The sequence below is a fragment of the Pseudophryne corroboree genome, chromosome 6, assembly GCF_028390025.1.
Source record: "Pseudophryne corroboree isolate aPseCor3 chromosome 6, aPseCor3.hap2, whole genome shotgun sequence".
NCBI classification, from domain to species: domain Eukaryota; kingdom Metazoa; phylum Chordata; class Amphibia; order Anura; family Myobatrachidae; genus Pseudophryne; species Pseudophryne corroboree.
Window position 1 is genome coordinate 425,341,737 of NC_086449.1, and position 15,740 is coordinate 425,357,476.

General features: G+C 45.3%; 1 protein-coding gene across 1 annotated transcript in view; it reads right to left on the reverse strand.

The window, feature by feature from the left end:
- Positions 1-13,378, reverse strand: part of SLC26A5 (solute carrier family 26 member 5) — a 136,763-nt gene extending 123,385 nt beyond the window's left edge. Inside the window, exons 1-2 of the mRNA XM_063927010.1 lie at positions 13,230-13,378; positions 933-1,120 (exon numbers count right to left, since the gene is read on the reverse strand). Coding sequence (XP_063783080.1) covers positions 933-1,087 — 155 coding nt within the window. The 5' untranslated portion in view covers positions 1,088-1,120; positions 13,230-13,378. The remainder of the gene's footprint in view (positions 1-932; positions 1,121-13,229) is intronic.
- Between the last annotated feature and the right edge of the window lie 2,362 nt (positions 13,379-15,740).

The window sequence follows — 15,740 nt, forward strand, 5'->3', positions numbered from 1 at the left end:
GGATTAAGTTCTAGAGCCGGCAGCCCAAGAGTTATTCGATTATAGAGGAAGAAATTGGTAAAAAATCTTTTTATTGATACTTTATGACATGGCCATGTTTAACATCTAATTAATAAGCAAGCCTTTAACAACATCTGCTTCTGCATAAAAATTCTACTATTGCTGCTATAATGGAACTGCATGATTACATACACTTTCCCACTGTTTGGATAGAAACTATCTAACCATTAACTTGGAAAAGTTCTCCTATAAGAAATAATAATATCTACTAATCTAACAGCACTCTTGCGAAGGGACTTTTTTTGTATACTGATGGTGGACATAACAATATATGCATGAAGTGTCTTTTGTGTAAGTGGATGTAATCTGCGATAGTTAAAACTGTATGTGATAATTTCTTTAGTAGAAGTGTTTTGGTAATAGAAGAACTAGATGGGATGTTTTATGATTGCTATTGCAATTTTCTGACCAGCTGAGATTGATTTTAGATATTTCCTATTGATATTTTATATGTAAAATAAAAATCTTTTTAAAATAAAAATATATATATTTTTTTGTCAGCGTTTTCTATCCATTTTTCTGGTTTTGTTCGCTATAATATATCAAGTAGAAACACTGTTTTTTACATAATGGTATTAAACATGGACTTAACTATATGGCATAGCTACACAAACAGTACATATAACAAGAGTAGCCTGTTCTTCTAGGTGTCCGGGAAATTTCCCCTTATATACAAGTTGTAAGCATACAGAGCCACACCACAGCTGTGATTTACAGGGCATAGACAATATTTGTTACATTGAATAACATGTACAATATTAAAGAACACAAAAACCCAAACCTTTTTATCACCTAATAACATAAATGCTCAATGAGATTACAATGAGGGCACTTGAAAATAAAAGAAAACAGCAGAAGGACAAGATTCTCACCGGCAGGACTGTGCTACTTTATGGAGAATGGAGGTAGCCTCTCTCTTCCTCAGATGGAGATGTTCTTGCAGATATTCCTGGGTATATATTGGCCGCTCCACACAGTACTTTTGTCTCTGGCAAAGGCATTCATCTTCCCCTGAAGCTAGTTCCATAGCACATTTCAGGACTTGGTTAAGTGAATGTCACTACGGAGTGTACCCAGATTTAGTCAATCACATAACAATAACAACACTCCTCATGCATATTTATATCAGCCATTATGGGATACTCATAGCTCTTCCATAAATTATATGGTAACTAAAATAAAAGAATGGAGTAATTGTTCACATACTTCTGTGCTGTTCCCAGTTGCTCGGTGTAACATTTTAGGAAAATCACAAGGGTATCCGATCCGAGGAAACCTTTCTGCAGTTTATTTTAGGTAGCCTATATTACCAAAGGGTGTTATATACTGTACTAGCAGACACACATCTCTTATATGCCAATAAAATGTTAAAGAGATAGCAGATGATGGGCCTCATCTGGAGTTGGCAGCATATGAAGGATGCAAATTGGCACCTGGACAAACTATGCTATGATGCAAGGGTGCAAAGACTTTAGTGTGTGTGTACATGCAGCACTCACATACAAGAAAACTTTAGCTTTACATTTCAACTTACAATTTAGTTAGGACTCACCCCCTCCCAACACTTAAATCTGCTCACACATTGTAAATTCCCCTCCCACACACCCACACACACACAATAGTTTTGCCAAGCTGTACTTTCCAATGTTGGTTGTTGTAGTTGGTAAACTGTACTCATAGCTAGACCACTATGAAAAGATCATCTAGAGTTTATAGTAACTATTGCAAATCCAGTAATATGCACTAGGAGCAGGAAGCTGAATCATGGGCTACACACGTGCTCAGAATGAGTTCTTTCCTGCTTGTGTTATTGCACTTGTACATCTACTTTGTATATATTGTTGTAAGAAAGCATTTGCTGCTAGATATGAAATGCTATGGGTGAATGAATCCATCATAAGCAAAATTTTTGTTTGGTTTAACTCTTATATTAATTTTCTCATAGAAAAATTAGGCCAGATGCACAAATTAATCTTATATTTATTATGTGAAATGCAGAGCTGTTTTACATGTGGCAAGACAGAAGATATAGGTGTGTGTATATGTATAGAAAAAGCGGATGCCTCAAATTAAGTACAACAAAACTGTACTACAGCCACGTTAACTAGCTGGGATATGCTGATGGATATAGCACAATATGGGTGTATTTACCACAGATGGCAGTGGGCAGACAGTAACTATCAAAGTGACTCACTGCACATGACAATTTACCATATCTGGGTTACTTTGGGAGGCCCTGTGAAAACTCTACAGCAAACGTCTGTACATGCACATAGTAATTAGACTTAACAGGGATCACCACTAAACCTTTGATGAGCCAACTCTCCAGGCTGTTGCTGGCTCATCTCCTCTTCATAAATAGACCCTTATTGGCCTACCAGAAAAATGAGACAGTGCTCGTGGGCCCAGATGGCTTGTAGGTGCCCCAGTCCTCCCTCTCTCACAGGGGGTTGCTGCCAGTGGCTTGCCAGAAGCATGAACTCCAGCACGGGCCTTCTGCGCATGTATGGCACCTGGTGCATGGCCTACTCTACTCTCCAGGTGTGTGACACATGCATGAAGAAGTGTATTAGAAAGGAGATGCAGATGTTGCGCAGTGTGGGCCTAGGATTGGAGAGACACAGGCATGTTGCTGAAAGTGTTTGCCTACAGAGATGCTGAATCACTTACATTGGAGGCCATACTCTGGCAGATGATCTGCACCTAGTATAGGGCTGGTGTAAGTTTCTGTCAACTGTTTTTATTTAAAAAAAGTACTGCAATCCGTAACATATGTCAGCAATGGGTTAGTGCGAGTTTCAAAGGTGCGACTGATTGTGTGGTCTAAAGACGCACAAAGGATGGCTGCAACATCTGTAGACACTGACAGTGGGAGACTCAGTCCTTGAACATTAGGACACACAGATGTACACCAGGAAAGGGCATTGTGGCATCATTAGCATAAAGTCACAGGCACATCTGCGACAAAAGACACAAAGAAAGCGGGCACCATGTCCAACTTAGAATCAGGCCCTATGAGGGAGTATCCTGCCCCCCTTGACAAACCCCAAGCCCTTAACAGACCCCGCACCCATCGGGGCTGCTTCCAAAAATTTCCCTCTGAGGTTTTCCATCCTAATCCACTCCAAATACAGTATATAAATGTCTCAGGAAAATTATATTATTGTTGCGGCCTTACGGCACACAAACGTAGGCTGGCTGCGATTACGAAGAATATATTTTACCATATTAAGCAACAACCACATTTTGCTTTGTGATAGAACGAGAACGAACAAAGATTAAAAAGCCACAGATCAACAACAGTGTATTCAGCCACTGGTAGAGCTTCAAGGACACATCTGTGTACAGAAAGAGAAATATTGGGAGAAGGTCAGTAGCTGCCTCTATGTCAGGGGTGGGGAACCTCAGGCCCGAGGGCCATATAAGGCCCTCAAAGCCACTTGATCCGGCCCGGCCAGGCTCACCTAAACGAGAGGAGATGCCAAGCGCCCGCTGAGATTTTACCACCAGCGGGCGCCCAGCTCCTCATCACTCCTGAGCGCCAGCTTCTGGCTCAGGCAGTGTACATGTGTGGCTGTGCGGCACTATGGGAGAGACGTCATGACATCTCCCATAGTTTCGAGGAGAGGGAGGGCAGCGGTCCGGTAGCAGTAGCAGGGCTGGTGAGCATTGTGGGTTTTTTTTCTTTCTTTTAATGTGTGTGTGTGTGTGTGTGTGTGTGTGTGTGTGTGTAAGCGGCACTACTAGGGGGCATATTTAATGGGGCATAACTACAGGGGGCATATCTAATGGGGTATAACTACAGGGGGCATATTTAATGGGGCATAACAACTGACGGGGCATATCTAATGGGCCAAAACCACTGACAGTGGGCATATCTAATGGGGCATATGAACTGACTGTGGGCAAATCTAATCGGGTATAACAAGTGACGGGGCATAACAAGTACAAACAAAGAATTATGGCATAACAAGTAACTGGGGGCAGGCTAATTTTTAAGTTGATAATTTTTGTATGGCCCCCGAAGGATTTTATAAATATCCAAATGGCCCTTGGTAGAAAAAAGGTTCCCCAACCCTGCTCTATGTGATCCTACTGCACAGACAAATAAGTTATGTCCTGTCTCCAAAACCGTAGCCCTGGATGTGTTTATTAGAACTCTTTTTCAAGCCTCTTCAAATATTATTGTCCATTCCAGACATAGTACTGTTCCACAGTTCATTGCCCTGAAATAAATTGCACTATTAAAGTCAACAAATGTACCTCCCTACTCCTGTTTCCACGTACATTTCTTAGATGGCTCTATGGCAGACAAGTTTTCTATAATGGCCAGTATAGTACAGTGTATACATTCATTTCATAGGGCACAAAGCTGGCTGCTGGGACAGATATTTTGTACTTTACCATGGCATAAAATAAGTTTCAATGAAATATGTGAGAGTTTTCTTTATGAAAAAAACTATTTATACTGTATGTTGAAGTGCATTGCTTTGCAGTCTAGGTGTTTACTAGGTTGTACAATTTAGCATCTTCAAAAGAGAAGGAATTGGCTATATGGGTTTTTTCTTGCTGGGCACAGACATATGTATCTCATACCACGCACACAGAAAAAAAATAAGAATTTACTTACCGATAATTCTATTTCTCATAGTCCGTAGTGGATGCTGGGAACTCCGTAAGGACCATGGGGAATAGCGGCTCCGCAGGAGACTGGGCACAAAAAGTAAAAGCTTTAGACTAGCTGGTGTGCACTGGCTCCTCCCCCTATGACCCTCCTCCAAGCCTCAGTTAAGATACTGTGCCCGGACGAGCGTACATAATAAGGAAGGATCTTGAATCCCGGGTAAGACTCATACCAGCCACACCAATCACACCGTACAACTCGTGATCTGAACCCAGTTAACAGTATGATAACCGTAGGAGCCTCTGAAAAGATGGCTTCCAACAATAAACAACCCGATTTGTTTGTAACAATAACTATATACAAGTATTGCAGACAATCCGCACTTGGGATGGGCGCCCAGCATCCACTACGGACTATGAGAAATAGAATTATCGGTAAGTAAATTCTTATTTTCTCTGACGTCCTAGTGGATGCTGGGAACTCCGTAAGGACCATGGGGATTATACCAAAGCTCCCAAACGGGCGGGAGAGTGCGGATGACTCTGCAGCACCGAATGAGAGAACTCCAGGTCCTCCTCAGCCAGGGTATCAAATTTGTAGAATTTAGCAAACGTGTTTGCCCCTGACCAAGTAGCTGCTCGGCAAAGTTGTAAAGCCGAGACCCCTCGGGCAGCCGCCCAAGATGAGCCCACCTTCCTTGTGGAATGGGCTTTTACAGATTTAAGCTGTGGCAGGCCTGCCACAGAATGTGCAAGTTGAATTGTACTACAAATCCAACGAGCAATCGTCTGCTTAGAAGCAAAAGCACCCAGCTTGTTGGGTGCATACCGTATAAACAGCGAGTCAGATTTTCTGACTCCAGCCGTCCTGGAAACATATATTTTCAGGGCCCTGACTACGTCCAGCAACTTGGAGTCCTCCAAGTCCCTAGTAGCCACAGGTACCACAATAGGTTGATTCATGTGAAACGCTGAAACCACCTTAGGGAGAAATTGAGGACGAGTCCTCAATTCCGCCCTATCCGAATGAAATATCAGGTAAGGGCTTTTATAGGATAAAGCCGCCAATTCTGATACGCGCCTGGCTGAAGCCAGGGCCAACAGCATTACCACTTTCCATGTGAGATATTTCAAATCCACTGTGGCAAGTGGTTCAAACCAATGTGATTTTAGGAACCCTAAAACTACATTGAGATCCCAAGGTGCCACTGGAGGCACAAAAGGAGGCTGTATATGCAGTACCCCTTTGACAAACGTCTGAACTTCAGGCACTGAAGCCAGTTCTTTCTGGAAGAAGATCGACAGGGCCGAAATTTGAACCTTAATGGATCCTAATTTTAGGCCCATAGACAATCCTGCTTGCAGGAAATGTAGGAAACGACCCAGTTGAAATTCCTCCGTAGGGGCCTTCTTGGCCTCACACCACGCAACATATTTTCGCCAAATGCGATGATAATGTTTTGCAGTTACATCCTTCCTGGCCTTGATCAGGGTAGGGATGACTTCATCTGGAATGCCTTTTTCCTTCAGGATCCGGCGTTCAACCGCCATGCCGTCAAACGCAGCCGCGGTAAGTCTTGGAACAGACAAGGTCCCTGCTGGAGCAGGTCCTTCCTTAGAGGTAGAGGCCACGGGTCCTCCGTGAGCATCTCTTGCAGCTCCGGGTACCAAGTTCTTCTTGGCCAATCCGGAGCCACGAGTATCGTTCTTACTCCTCTCCTTCTTATGATTCTCAGACATATACCGACTGGAACACCCACGGAGTTACCAGAGCGTCCACCGCTATTGCCTGAGGGTCCCTTGACCTGGCGCAATATCTGTCCAGTTTCTTGTTGAGACGGGACGCCATCATGTCCACCTTTGGTTTTTCCCAACGGTTTACAATCACTTGGAAGACTTCTGGATGAAGTCCCCACTCCCCCGGGTGGAGGTCGTGTCTGCTGAGGAAGTCTGCTTCCCAGTTGTCCACTCCCGGAATGAACACTGCTGACAGTGCTATCACATGATTTTCCGCCCAGCGGAGAATCCTTGCAGCTTCTGCCATTGCCCTCCTGCTTCTTGTGCCGCCCTGTCTGTTTACGTGGGCGACAGCCGTGATGTTGTCCGACTGGCTCAATACCGGTTGACCCTGAAGCAGAGGCCTTGCTTGACTTAGGGCATTGTAAATGGCCCTTAGCTCTAGGATATTTATGTGAAGAGACGTTTCCATGCTTGACCACAAGCCCTGGAAATTTCTTCCCTGTGTGACTGCTCCCCAGCCTCTCAGGCTGGCATCCGTGGTTACCAGCATCCAATCCTGAATGCCGAATCTGCGGCCCTCTAGAAGATGAGCCTTCTGTAACCACCACAGGAGAGATACCCTTGTCCTTGGAGATAGGGTTATCCGCTGATGCATCTGAAGATGCGATCCGGACCATTTGTCCAGCAGATCCCACTGAAAAGTTCTTGCATGGAATCTTCCGAATGGAATCGCTTCGTAAGAAGCCACCATTTTTCCCAGGACTCTCGTGCACTGATGCACTGACACTTGTCCTGGTTTTAGGAGGTTCCTGACTAGCTCGGATAACTCCCTGGCCTTCTCCTCCGGGAGAAACACCTTTTTCTGGACTGTGTCCAGAATCATCCCTAGGAACAGAAGACGTGTTGTTGGAATCAGCTGTGATTTTGGGATATTTAGAATCCACCCGTGCTGACGTAGCACTACCTGAGATAGTGCTACTCCGACCTCTAACTGTTCCCTGGACCTTGCCCTTATCAGGAGATCGTCCAAGTAAGGGATAATTAATACGCCTTTTCTTCGAAGAAGAATCATCATTTCGGCCATTACCTTGGTAAAGACCCGTGGTGCCGTGGACAATCCAAACGGGAGCGTCTGAAACTGATAATGACAGTTTTGTATCACAAACCTGAGGTACCCTTGGTGAGAAGGGTAGATTGGGACATGGAGATAAGCATCCTTGATGTCTAGAGATACCATATAGTCCCCTTCTTCCAGGTTCGCTATCACTGCTCTGAGTGACTCCATCTTGAATTTGAACCTTTTTATGTAAGTGTTCAAAGATTTTAGATTTAAAATTGGTCTCACCGAGCCGTCCGGCTTCGGTATCACAAACAGCGTGGAATAATACCCCTTTCCCTGTTGTAGGAGGGGTACCTTGATTATCACCTGCTGGGAATACAGCTTGTGAATAGCTTCCAATACTGCCTCCCTGTCGGAGGGAGACGTTGGTAGAGCAGACTTCAGGAACCGGCGAGGGGGAGACGTCTCGAATTCCAATTTGTACCCCTGTGATACTACCTGCAGGATCCAGGGGTCCACTTGCGAGTGAGCCCACTGCACGCTGAAATTCTTGAGACGGCCCCCCACCGTGCCCGAGTCTGCTTGCAGAGCCCCAGCGTCATGCTGAGGACTTGGCAGAAGCGGGGGAGGGCTTCTGCTCCTGGGAAGAGGCTGCATGGTGCAGTCTTTTTCCCCTTCCTCTGCCCCGGGGCAGGAACGAGCGGCCTTTTTCCCTCTTGCCCTTATAGGGACGAAAGGACTGGGTTTGAAAAGACGGTGTCTTTTTCTGCTGAGAGGTGACCTGGGGTAAAAAGGTGGATTTTCCAGCCGTTGCTGTGGCCACCAGGTCCGATAGACCGACCCCAAATAACTCCTCCCCTTTATACGGCAATACTTCCATATGTCGTTTGGAATCAGCATCACCTGACCACTGTCGCGTCCATAACGTTCTTCTGGCAGAAATGGACATCGCACTTACTCTAGATGCCAGGGTGCAAATATCCCTCTGTGCATCTCGCATATATAGTAATGCATCCTTTAAATGCTCTATAGTTAATAATATACTGTCCCTATCCAGGGTATCAATATTTTCAGTCAGGGAATCCGACCAAGCCACTCCAGCGCTGCACATCCAGGCTGAGGCGATCGCTGGTCGCAGTATAACACCGGTATGTGTGTATATACCTTTTAAGATATTTTCCAGCCTTCTATCAGCTGGTTCCTTGAGAGCGGCCGTATCAGGAGACGGTAACGCCACTTGTTTTGATAAGCGTGTGAGCGCCTTATCTACCCTAGGGGTGTTTCCCAACGTGCCCTAACCTCTGGCGGGAAAGGGTATAGTGCCAATAATTTATTAGAAATCAGCAGTTTTTTATCGGGGGAAACCCACGCTTTATCACACACCTCATTTAATTCATCTGACTCAGGAAAAACCACTGGTAGTTTTTTCACACCCCACATAATACCCTTTTTTGTGGTACTTGTAGTGTCAGAAATGTTCAATGCCTCCTTCATTACCGTGATCATGTAACGTGTGGCCCTACTGGACATTACGTTTGTCTCGTCACCGTCGACACTGGATTCAGTATCCGTGTCAGGGTCTGTGTCGACCATCTGAGGTAACAGGCGTTTTAGCGCCCCTGACGGTGTCTGAGACGCCTGAACAGGCACTAATTGATTTGTCGGCTGTCTCATGTCGTCAACAGTTTTTTGCAAAGTGCTGACATTGTCACGTAATTCTTTAATTACTACCATCCAGTCAGGTGTCGACTCCCTAGGGGGTGACATCACTAACACAGGCAATTGCTCTGCTTCCACATCATTTTCCTCCTCATACATGTCGACACAATCGTACCGACACCCAGCACACACACAGGGAATGCTCTGATAGAGGACAGGACCCCACTAGCCCTTTGGGGAGACAGAGGGAGAGTTTGCCAGCACACACCAGAGCGCTATATATATACAGGGATAACCTTATATAAGTGTTACTCCCTGTTATAGCTGCTGTATTTATATATTAGCTGCCAATAGTGCCCCCCTCTCTGTTTTACCCTGTTTCTGTAGTGCAGGACTGCAGGGGAGAGTCAGGGAGCCGCCCTTCCAGCGGAGCTGTGAAAGAAAATGGCGCTTGTGTGCTGAGGAGAAAGGCTCCTCCCCCTTCACGGCGGCCTTTTCTCCCGCTTTTTTCAGGAAACTGGCAGGGGATAAATGCATCCATATAGCCCAGGAGCTATATGTGATGCATTTTTTTTAGCCATATAAGGTTTTTATATCGTTTTTATTGCGTCTCAGGGCGCTCCCCCCCAGCGCCCTGCACCCTCAGTGACCGGAGTGTGAAGTGTGCTGAGAGCAATGGCGCACAGCTGCAGTGCTGTGCGCTACCTTATTTGAAGACAGGAACGTCTTCTGCCGCCGCTTTCTCCGGACCTCTTCGCTCTTCTGGCTCTGTAAGGGGGCCGGCGGCGCGGCTCCGGGACCCATCCAGGCTGAACCTGTGATCGTCCCTCTGGAGCTAATGTCCAGTAGCCAAGAAGCCCAATCCACTCTGCAGTCAGGTGAGTTCGCTTCTTCTCCCCTTAGTCCCACGATGCAGTGAGCCTGTTGCCAGCAGGACTCACTGAAAATAAAAAACCTATTTAAACTTTTACTTCTAAGCAGCTCAGGAGAGCCACCTAGCTTGCACCCTTCTCGTTCGGGCACAAAAATCTAACTGAGGCTTGAAGGAGGGTCATAGGGGGAGGAGCCAGTGAACACCAACTAGTCTAAAGCTTTTACTTTTTGTGCCCAGTCTCCTGCGGAGCCGCTATTCCCCATGGTCCTTACGGAGTTCCCAGCATCCACTAGGACGTCAGAGAAAAACAGATAAGATTTATTATTATAGGACATCCAACTATGGACAAGTAAGGCTCATCCTAAGAGCTCCAGGGGTTGTATGGGCTATGGGGGTAATTCTGAGTTGATCGCAGCAGCAACTTTGTTAGCAGTTGGCCAAAACCATGTGCACTGCAGGGGGGGCAGATATAACATTTGCAGAGAGAGTTAGATTTGGGTGGGTTATTTTGTTTCTGTGCAGGGTAAATACTGGCCGCTTTATTTTTACACTGCAATTTAGATTTCAGTTTGAACACACCCCACCCAAATCTAACTCTCTCTGCACATGTTATATCTGTCCCCCCTGCAGTGCACATGGTTTTTCCCAACTGCTAACAAATTTGCTGCTGCGATCAACTCAGAATTAGGCCCTATATGGGGTGGGAATTACCTAAAATGTCACTATTATAGATGTTGTCACTTGAACCTGGAGTTGAAGGGGCTGGATGTCATCATCAAGCCAGGGTGCAATGACTAAGCCCTGTCCATGCCTGCATATATATTGCAAGCACTTTACAAGCTGGGAATAAGGGAAGAAAGCTTTACAAATGCTCTCTCCCACCTGTCCTGGCACCCATGTACTCTGTTGTACTCTCAGCTGAAAGAGGCAAGTCTCCATTTTCAAACACTGTGACACCACAGCAGCTATTCTCTGGTACGCTTGTGAGATCAGTAGCAAACACAATACCCTCCAACATGAACCATTCCATTTACAAAACGCTCCGTTCCTGGACTTCCTTGCCAGCAGCAGTTCCAAAATTCAAATAGGGGAGCCACACCAACTGCCACCCCAAATACAGCCAGACATCGCCATCCAGGACTAGCTGGCAGTTGGTGTGGTTTCCCTATATGAGTTTTGGACTGTGCTGCAATCCCACCTCCGCAACTGCCATTGGCAAGGATGTCCAGTAGCAGAGCATTTGGTACCTAATGGAACTGGCCATGCTGGAGGGTATGGAGCACCCTTACACCACATAAATAATTATGAAGTCCACGGATGGGAGGATTTCCCTCCACCCTGGCATCAATAAACTCGGGAGGCAACTTTATTTGATAGCGGATTCTCACCAGTTTTAAATAATGTGGTCCCTAATGGGGAGCACACATGGGGCAACTTGTGCCTGTGTGCTTAGGGATCTAGGTTAGCACAGATCACTCAGCACACATGGCTATACATTGCTATACACACAGCGATGTGTGCTGCACGATCTGTGATAACCAGTGCTCTTTATGCACATGCTAGGCGATCTAACTAGATCTTGTCTGCATGTTTGAATGATCTGAGCCGGCGATAGTGACGCGTGGGGCCGCACATCGCTATCGCTATGGGGCATACAGACGGAGTGATTTGTGCTTAATTTCTAAGCAATCTAGTCAGATTGCTTAGAAATAGGTAAAAGTCGCCCCGTATGTAACCCCCATTAGAGGTTATTGTTCAGCAATCACGCTCGCCCACCCAACTGAGACATGCCCTCCTCCACCCCCGCTGTTCCCACCTGGCTGCCCCAGTCAGCAAGCAAACAATAAATTCATTTATGTGGTAGTTTGTCTATTTATCAAAATGGTGTGCCTTATTTGGGTACCAGATCATTCCTTCACATTTCATCCAAACAAGTAAAAAAGAAAAAAAGGAACAGAAAAAAATGCTTTATCTCTGCAAGTACTTGTGCCTGGAATTTTGGTGTGAAAGAGGAAGAAAGCACAAAACACCAGTGCACCCAAGCCCCAACTGAAACCACAATATGCAGAATTAGAAACAATCCTTTTACCATCTATTTAAAAATGTCAAATGTCATGTGATCCAGTATAGTAGGCTTGCCATAATATCCCTTTAATTCGGGACACCTATGATCTACTCAGGTTCTGTGGCTGACTACATTGATGCCTGCATTTGGGATGCGGTTAAGATCCCGGCGGTCGGAATACCGACACCGGGATCCCGACCAGCACAATCCCGACATATTCTCCCTCTGTGGGTGTCCACGACACCCATAGAGGGAGAATAAATTAAGTGTGCCGGGCGTAGCGAGGCACTGTGCCCGCAAGGGGCTGCATTGCGCTCGCCCCCTGTCAGGATTGTGCCGGTCGGGATCCCGGTGTCGGTATTCCGACCGCCAGGATCTCGTACTAATCCCCTGCATTTCACCTAGTTTACATCAGCCATAGAACCTTTGTAAATCATAGGTACGGCAAACCTATATATAGGAGGAGCAATTTAAGAAGATCTTTATACAAGCAAGTCCTGTCTAGCTGCACCAACACTGTATATAAAAGTTATTTAATATATTATTACAAGCTTAATATGTGGGGATTATAAAATGTTGTGCCTTAGACATCAGAAAATTGTTAACCTTCCATGGATGGCACTATGACACAGTGATTACCATGGCTGTTTTGCAATGTGCGGAGTTTGTATGGTTTCCATGTCTGCCATTGGTTTCCCCATATTTCACAACACATCACAAGAATATACTGGTAGGTTAATCAGCGTTTTACAAAATTGCCATACGTTTGTGTGTTTGTGGGGTAGAGAGAGATAGCTACTGTACACTGCGGCAGGGACAGAAGTGAATGATTAACCATCCGTTGTCAACGCTACAGAATATGTTGGTGCTATATAATTGATGATAATATTAATATTCCAAAAACATGCTGTCAATTTTATCAGATACAATGTCCCTAAAAACTGTTAAATACTATAAGTACATAAAGCTTGTATATTAGCAATGATTACAAGAACTGTGTACATTTCAATGAATTATTTTTAGTCCTCATAGCTGTAGTATTGAGGGTGATTAATGATCACCTTACTCCTCTGTCTTAGTACTGCTAAGAGATAGGTAAAATGCTCCACATACACATTATCTAATGCAGATTCACCCAGGTCACATACCTTTATACTCGATGAGGTCTCCTTTCCCTTTAATTGACTGCACAGTAGCTGTTAGCTCTTCACTGTAGTTACAATTTAACAGCAGCACCAGCAGTCCACTTCTGACTTGGGTAACTATCAGCTCCTTGAAATGTGATAGGAAAGCAGTACGCCTGTGTAAGTGACACGGGGGTGGCTGGATAATGTAGTTCTGTGCTTGTAAAAACAAACTATGATGCCGGCACATGAACTACAACTCCCACAATGCACCGCTCTCGAGTTAAAGGTTAGCCTGGGAGTGATATAAGTAGTCCCTCCCTTGTTACTTGTGTGAATGTGAGCTATAGAACAGGAGAATCCCTGAGTCTGTGTCATGGTGATAATCCTTCAACTGCCTATAATGTCACCACGACAGTAATAATGCATGTTATTGGGCATACCCTTTCACTGAAAGCCTTTAGTTATTATTTATGGTGTACTGGTTACAGAGTTATTTTAAGGAGAAAGGTAGGCATGTCTCTTCCTTAATGCAGTTTTTATCAATATTCATAAAAATAGTTTTAGATACCATTTGCATAATACATGTTTTTAAATGTCTACTTTTAAGTAGATGATGCTAAAATGCTATGCCAGTTGTTTAGGTAATGTGCTGGGTGTATTTACAGTATACTGTGCAGGGCATGCACATAGAAAAGACTGATGAGAGAAAATCAGGTGCTTCCAATGACTGTTAAAATTCCTTTAATATACAATAAAAGGAAGTTGGGACTTATGCTGCAAGGGTGTACAGAATGAGTTATTTCCTGTAGTAGAAGGGCTGTTTCTTTTAGAAATGTTGCTTTACTTCATAATACACATTGATGAAGAGTAGTTACACTTAACCCTTTTACTGCTGAGGGTTTTCTTGGCACTGTGTTGAGGCAAATTTTTGAAGTTTGTGCTTCATATTCCAACATCAATATCACGATTTTTCTCTTTCAGCAAGGCTGGGAAACACTGGACCATGGGATTGCAGGTTGGCTGGAGGAGCAGGGATTGCCATCGTTGATTCCTAATCATTGATGGTTTAAGGCCGATATAGAATGGTCATGCCATCGATGGGAGAGAACCAGATGGTTTCCCTCCATCGTTGGCGTAGCCTATACAAAGATTTTTTTTTATTTATTTTTTACAAAATGCAGGCACATGGAGCATAGCCCCGCCCCTGGCACCCACAAAGCCCCTGCCCCCAGGCTGTGATTGGCCCGCAGGTCACTTACAAAAATAATAAGGATAGCCATTGATGAGTGATACCATCGATGGTCTCCCATAGCATAGTTAGTGACAATCGATGGCCACTCACATTTTCCCCATTGATGGCGAACACAACGATAGCCATCCCTATGGAGGAGTTGTCACTTAGACTAAACTGTAGCTTTACATTTTTTAAGCTCCTCTCTCTGCAACCTCATAATAGCAGTCTTCTTTACGTGCCTCACGGAGTAGGGCAAGTTTTCAGGGGCCCTTATTGTAGCTAGATTATTTAAACTTTTTTTGTAAGTTTTTCTCTTTGCTTTCTAGTTAGGTACTGTGCGCATGTGGCTGCAGGGAGCTTTAATAGGCTTGCCGTGCAGCAGCTGTGTTGGGGGGAGGGATTGCGCACAGTAGGGACAGAACTCCAATCAGGTCCAGGGGACAGTGTGTGCTCTCACCCTTCCAGAGGGTTCATAAATGGCAGCGCTGTCCTGGTCATCTTTCCAGTTTGCATATGGCAGCTCCCTGGAAAGCGTGTGTAGACATGTGCGGCCAGATAATTCATATACAGGGTGCTTTACCCTTGCAGAAAACGGGAGTAGCACCTTGACAGAGTGAATGTGCTGAGAAAGGGGGTGGAGCCTTGCTTGTGGTCCCCCCTCCACATTTCAGCAGAAGTGGTACAGTCCTGGTTACTACTTACCACTTCACATGCAGGGTTTGGGACCCTCTCATCTACAGCCTCTGGATTGGCAGATAAGTGTATCTTTCTGTAATACCCCTTTTACACCGCCAGCATATAACACGAGTTAATGCACATGAGCGTGCATAACCCGTGTTTCTGCTCGGTGTGAAAGGGCAGTGTTGGAATAATCCGGGTCGAGTGACCTGGTATTCCAACTCGGGTAGTTTGCGGGGTTGAACACGTGTTCAACCCGGCAAACTGTGCAGTGTAAACGGGAGCCGGATCGCACGACCCGGCTTCCCGTTTACAATGAATGGATGGGTCGTGTGATCTCCAAGCACCACCCCCGTCGTGTCACTTGCAGCGTTACCAAGCCGGCAATATGCTGGGCTGGTGACTTCGGTGGAAAAGGGGGCTGACACGGGTCGCAGCTGGGTAGCTCCCGTGTCAGGCTCCCGTCTGTGACCCGCGATTTAGGTATAAAAGAGGTATAACTCTCTGCATATCTGTGTACGCTATATATTGGTGTGATTCATGCTCACCTATGTGTGTTCATCAGTGTATATTGCTGTGTCACTTTTACCTATGTGTATCTATGTATGCTATATATAGTT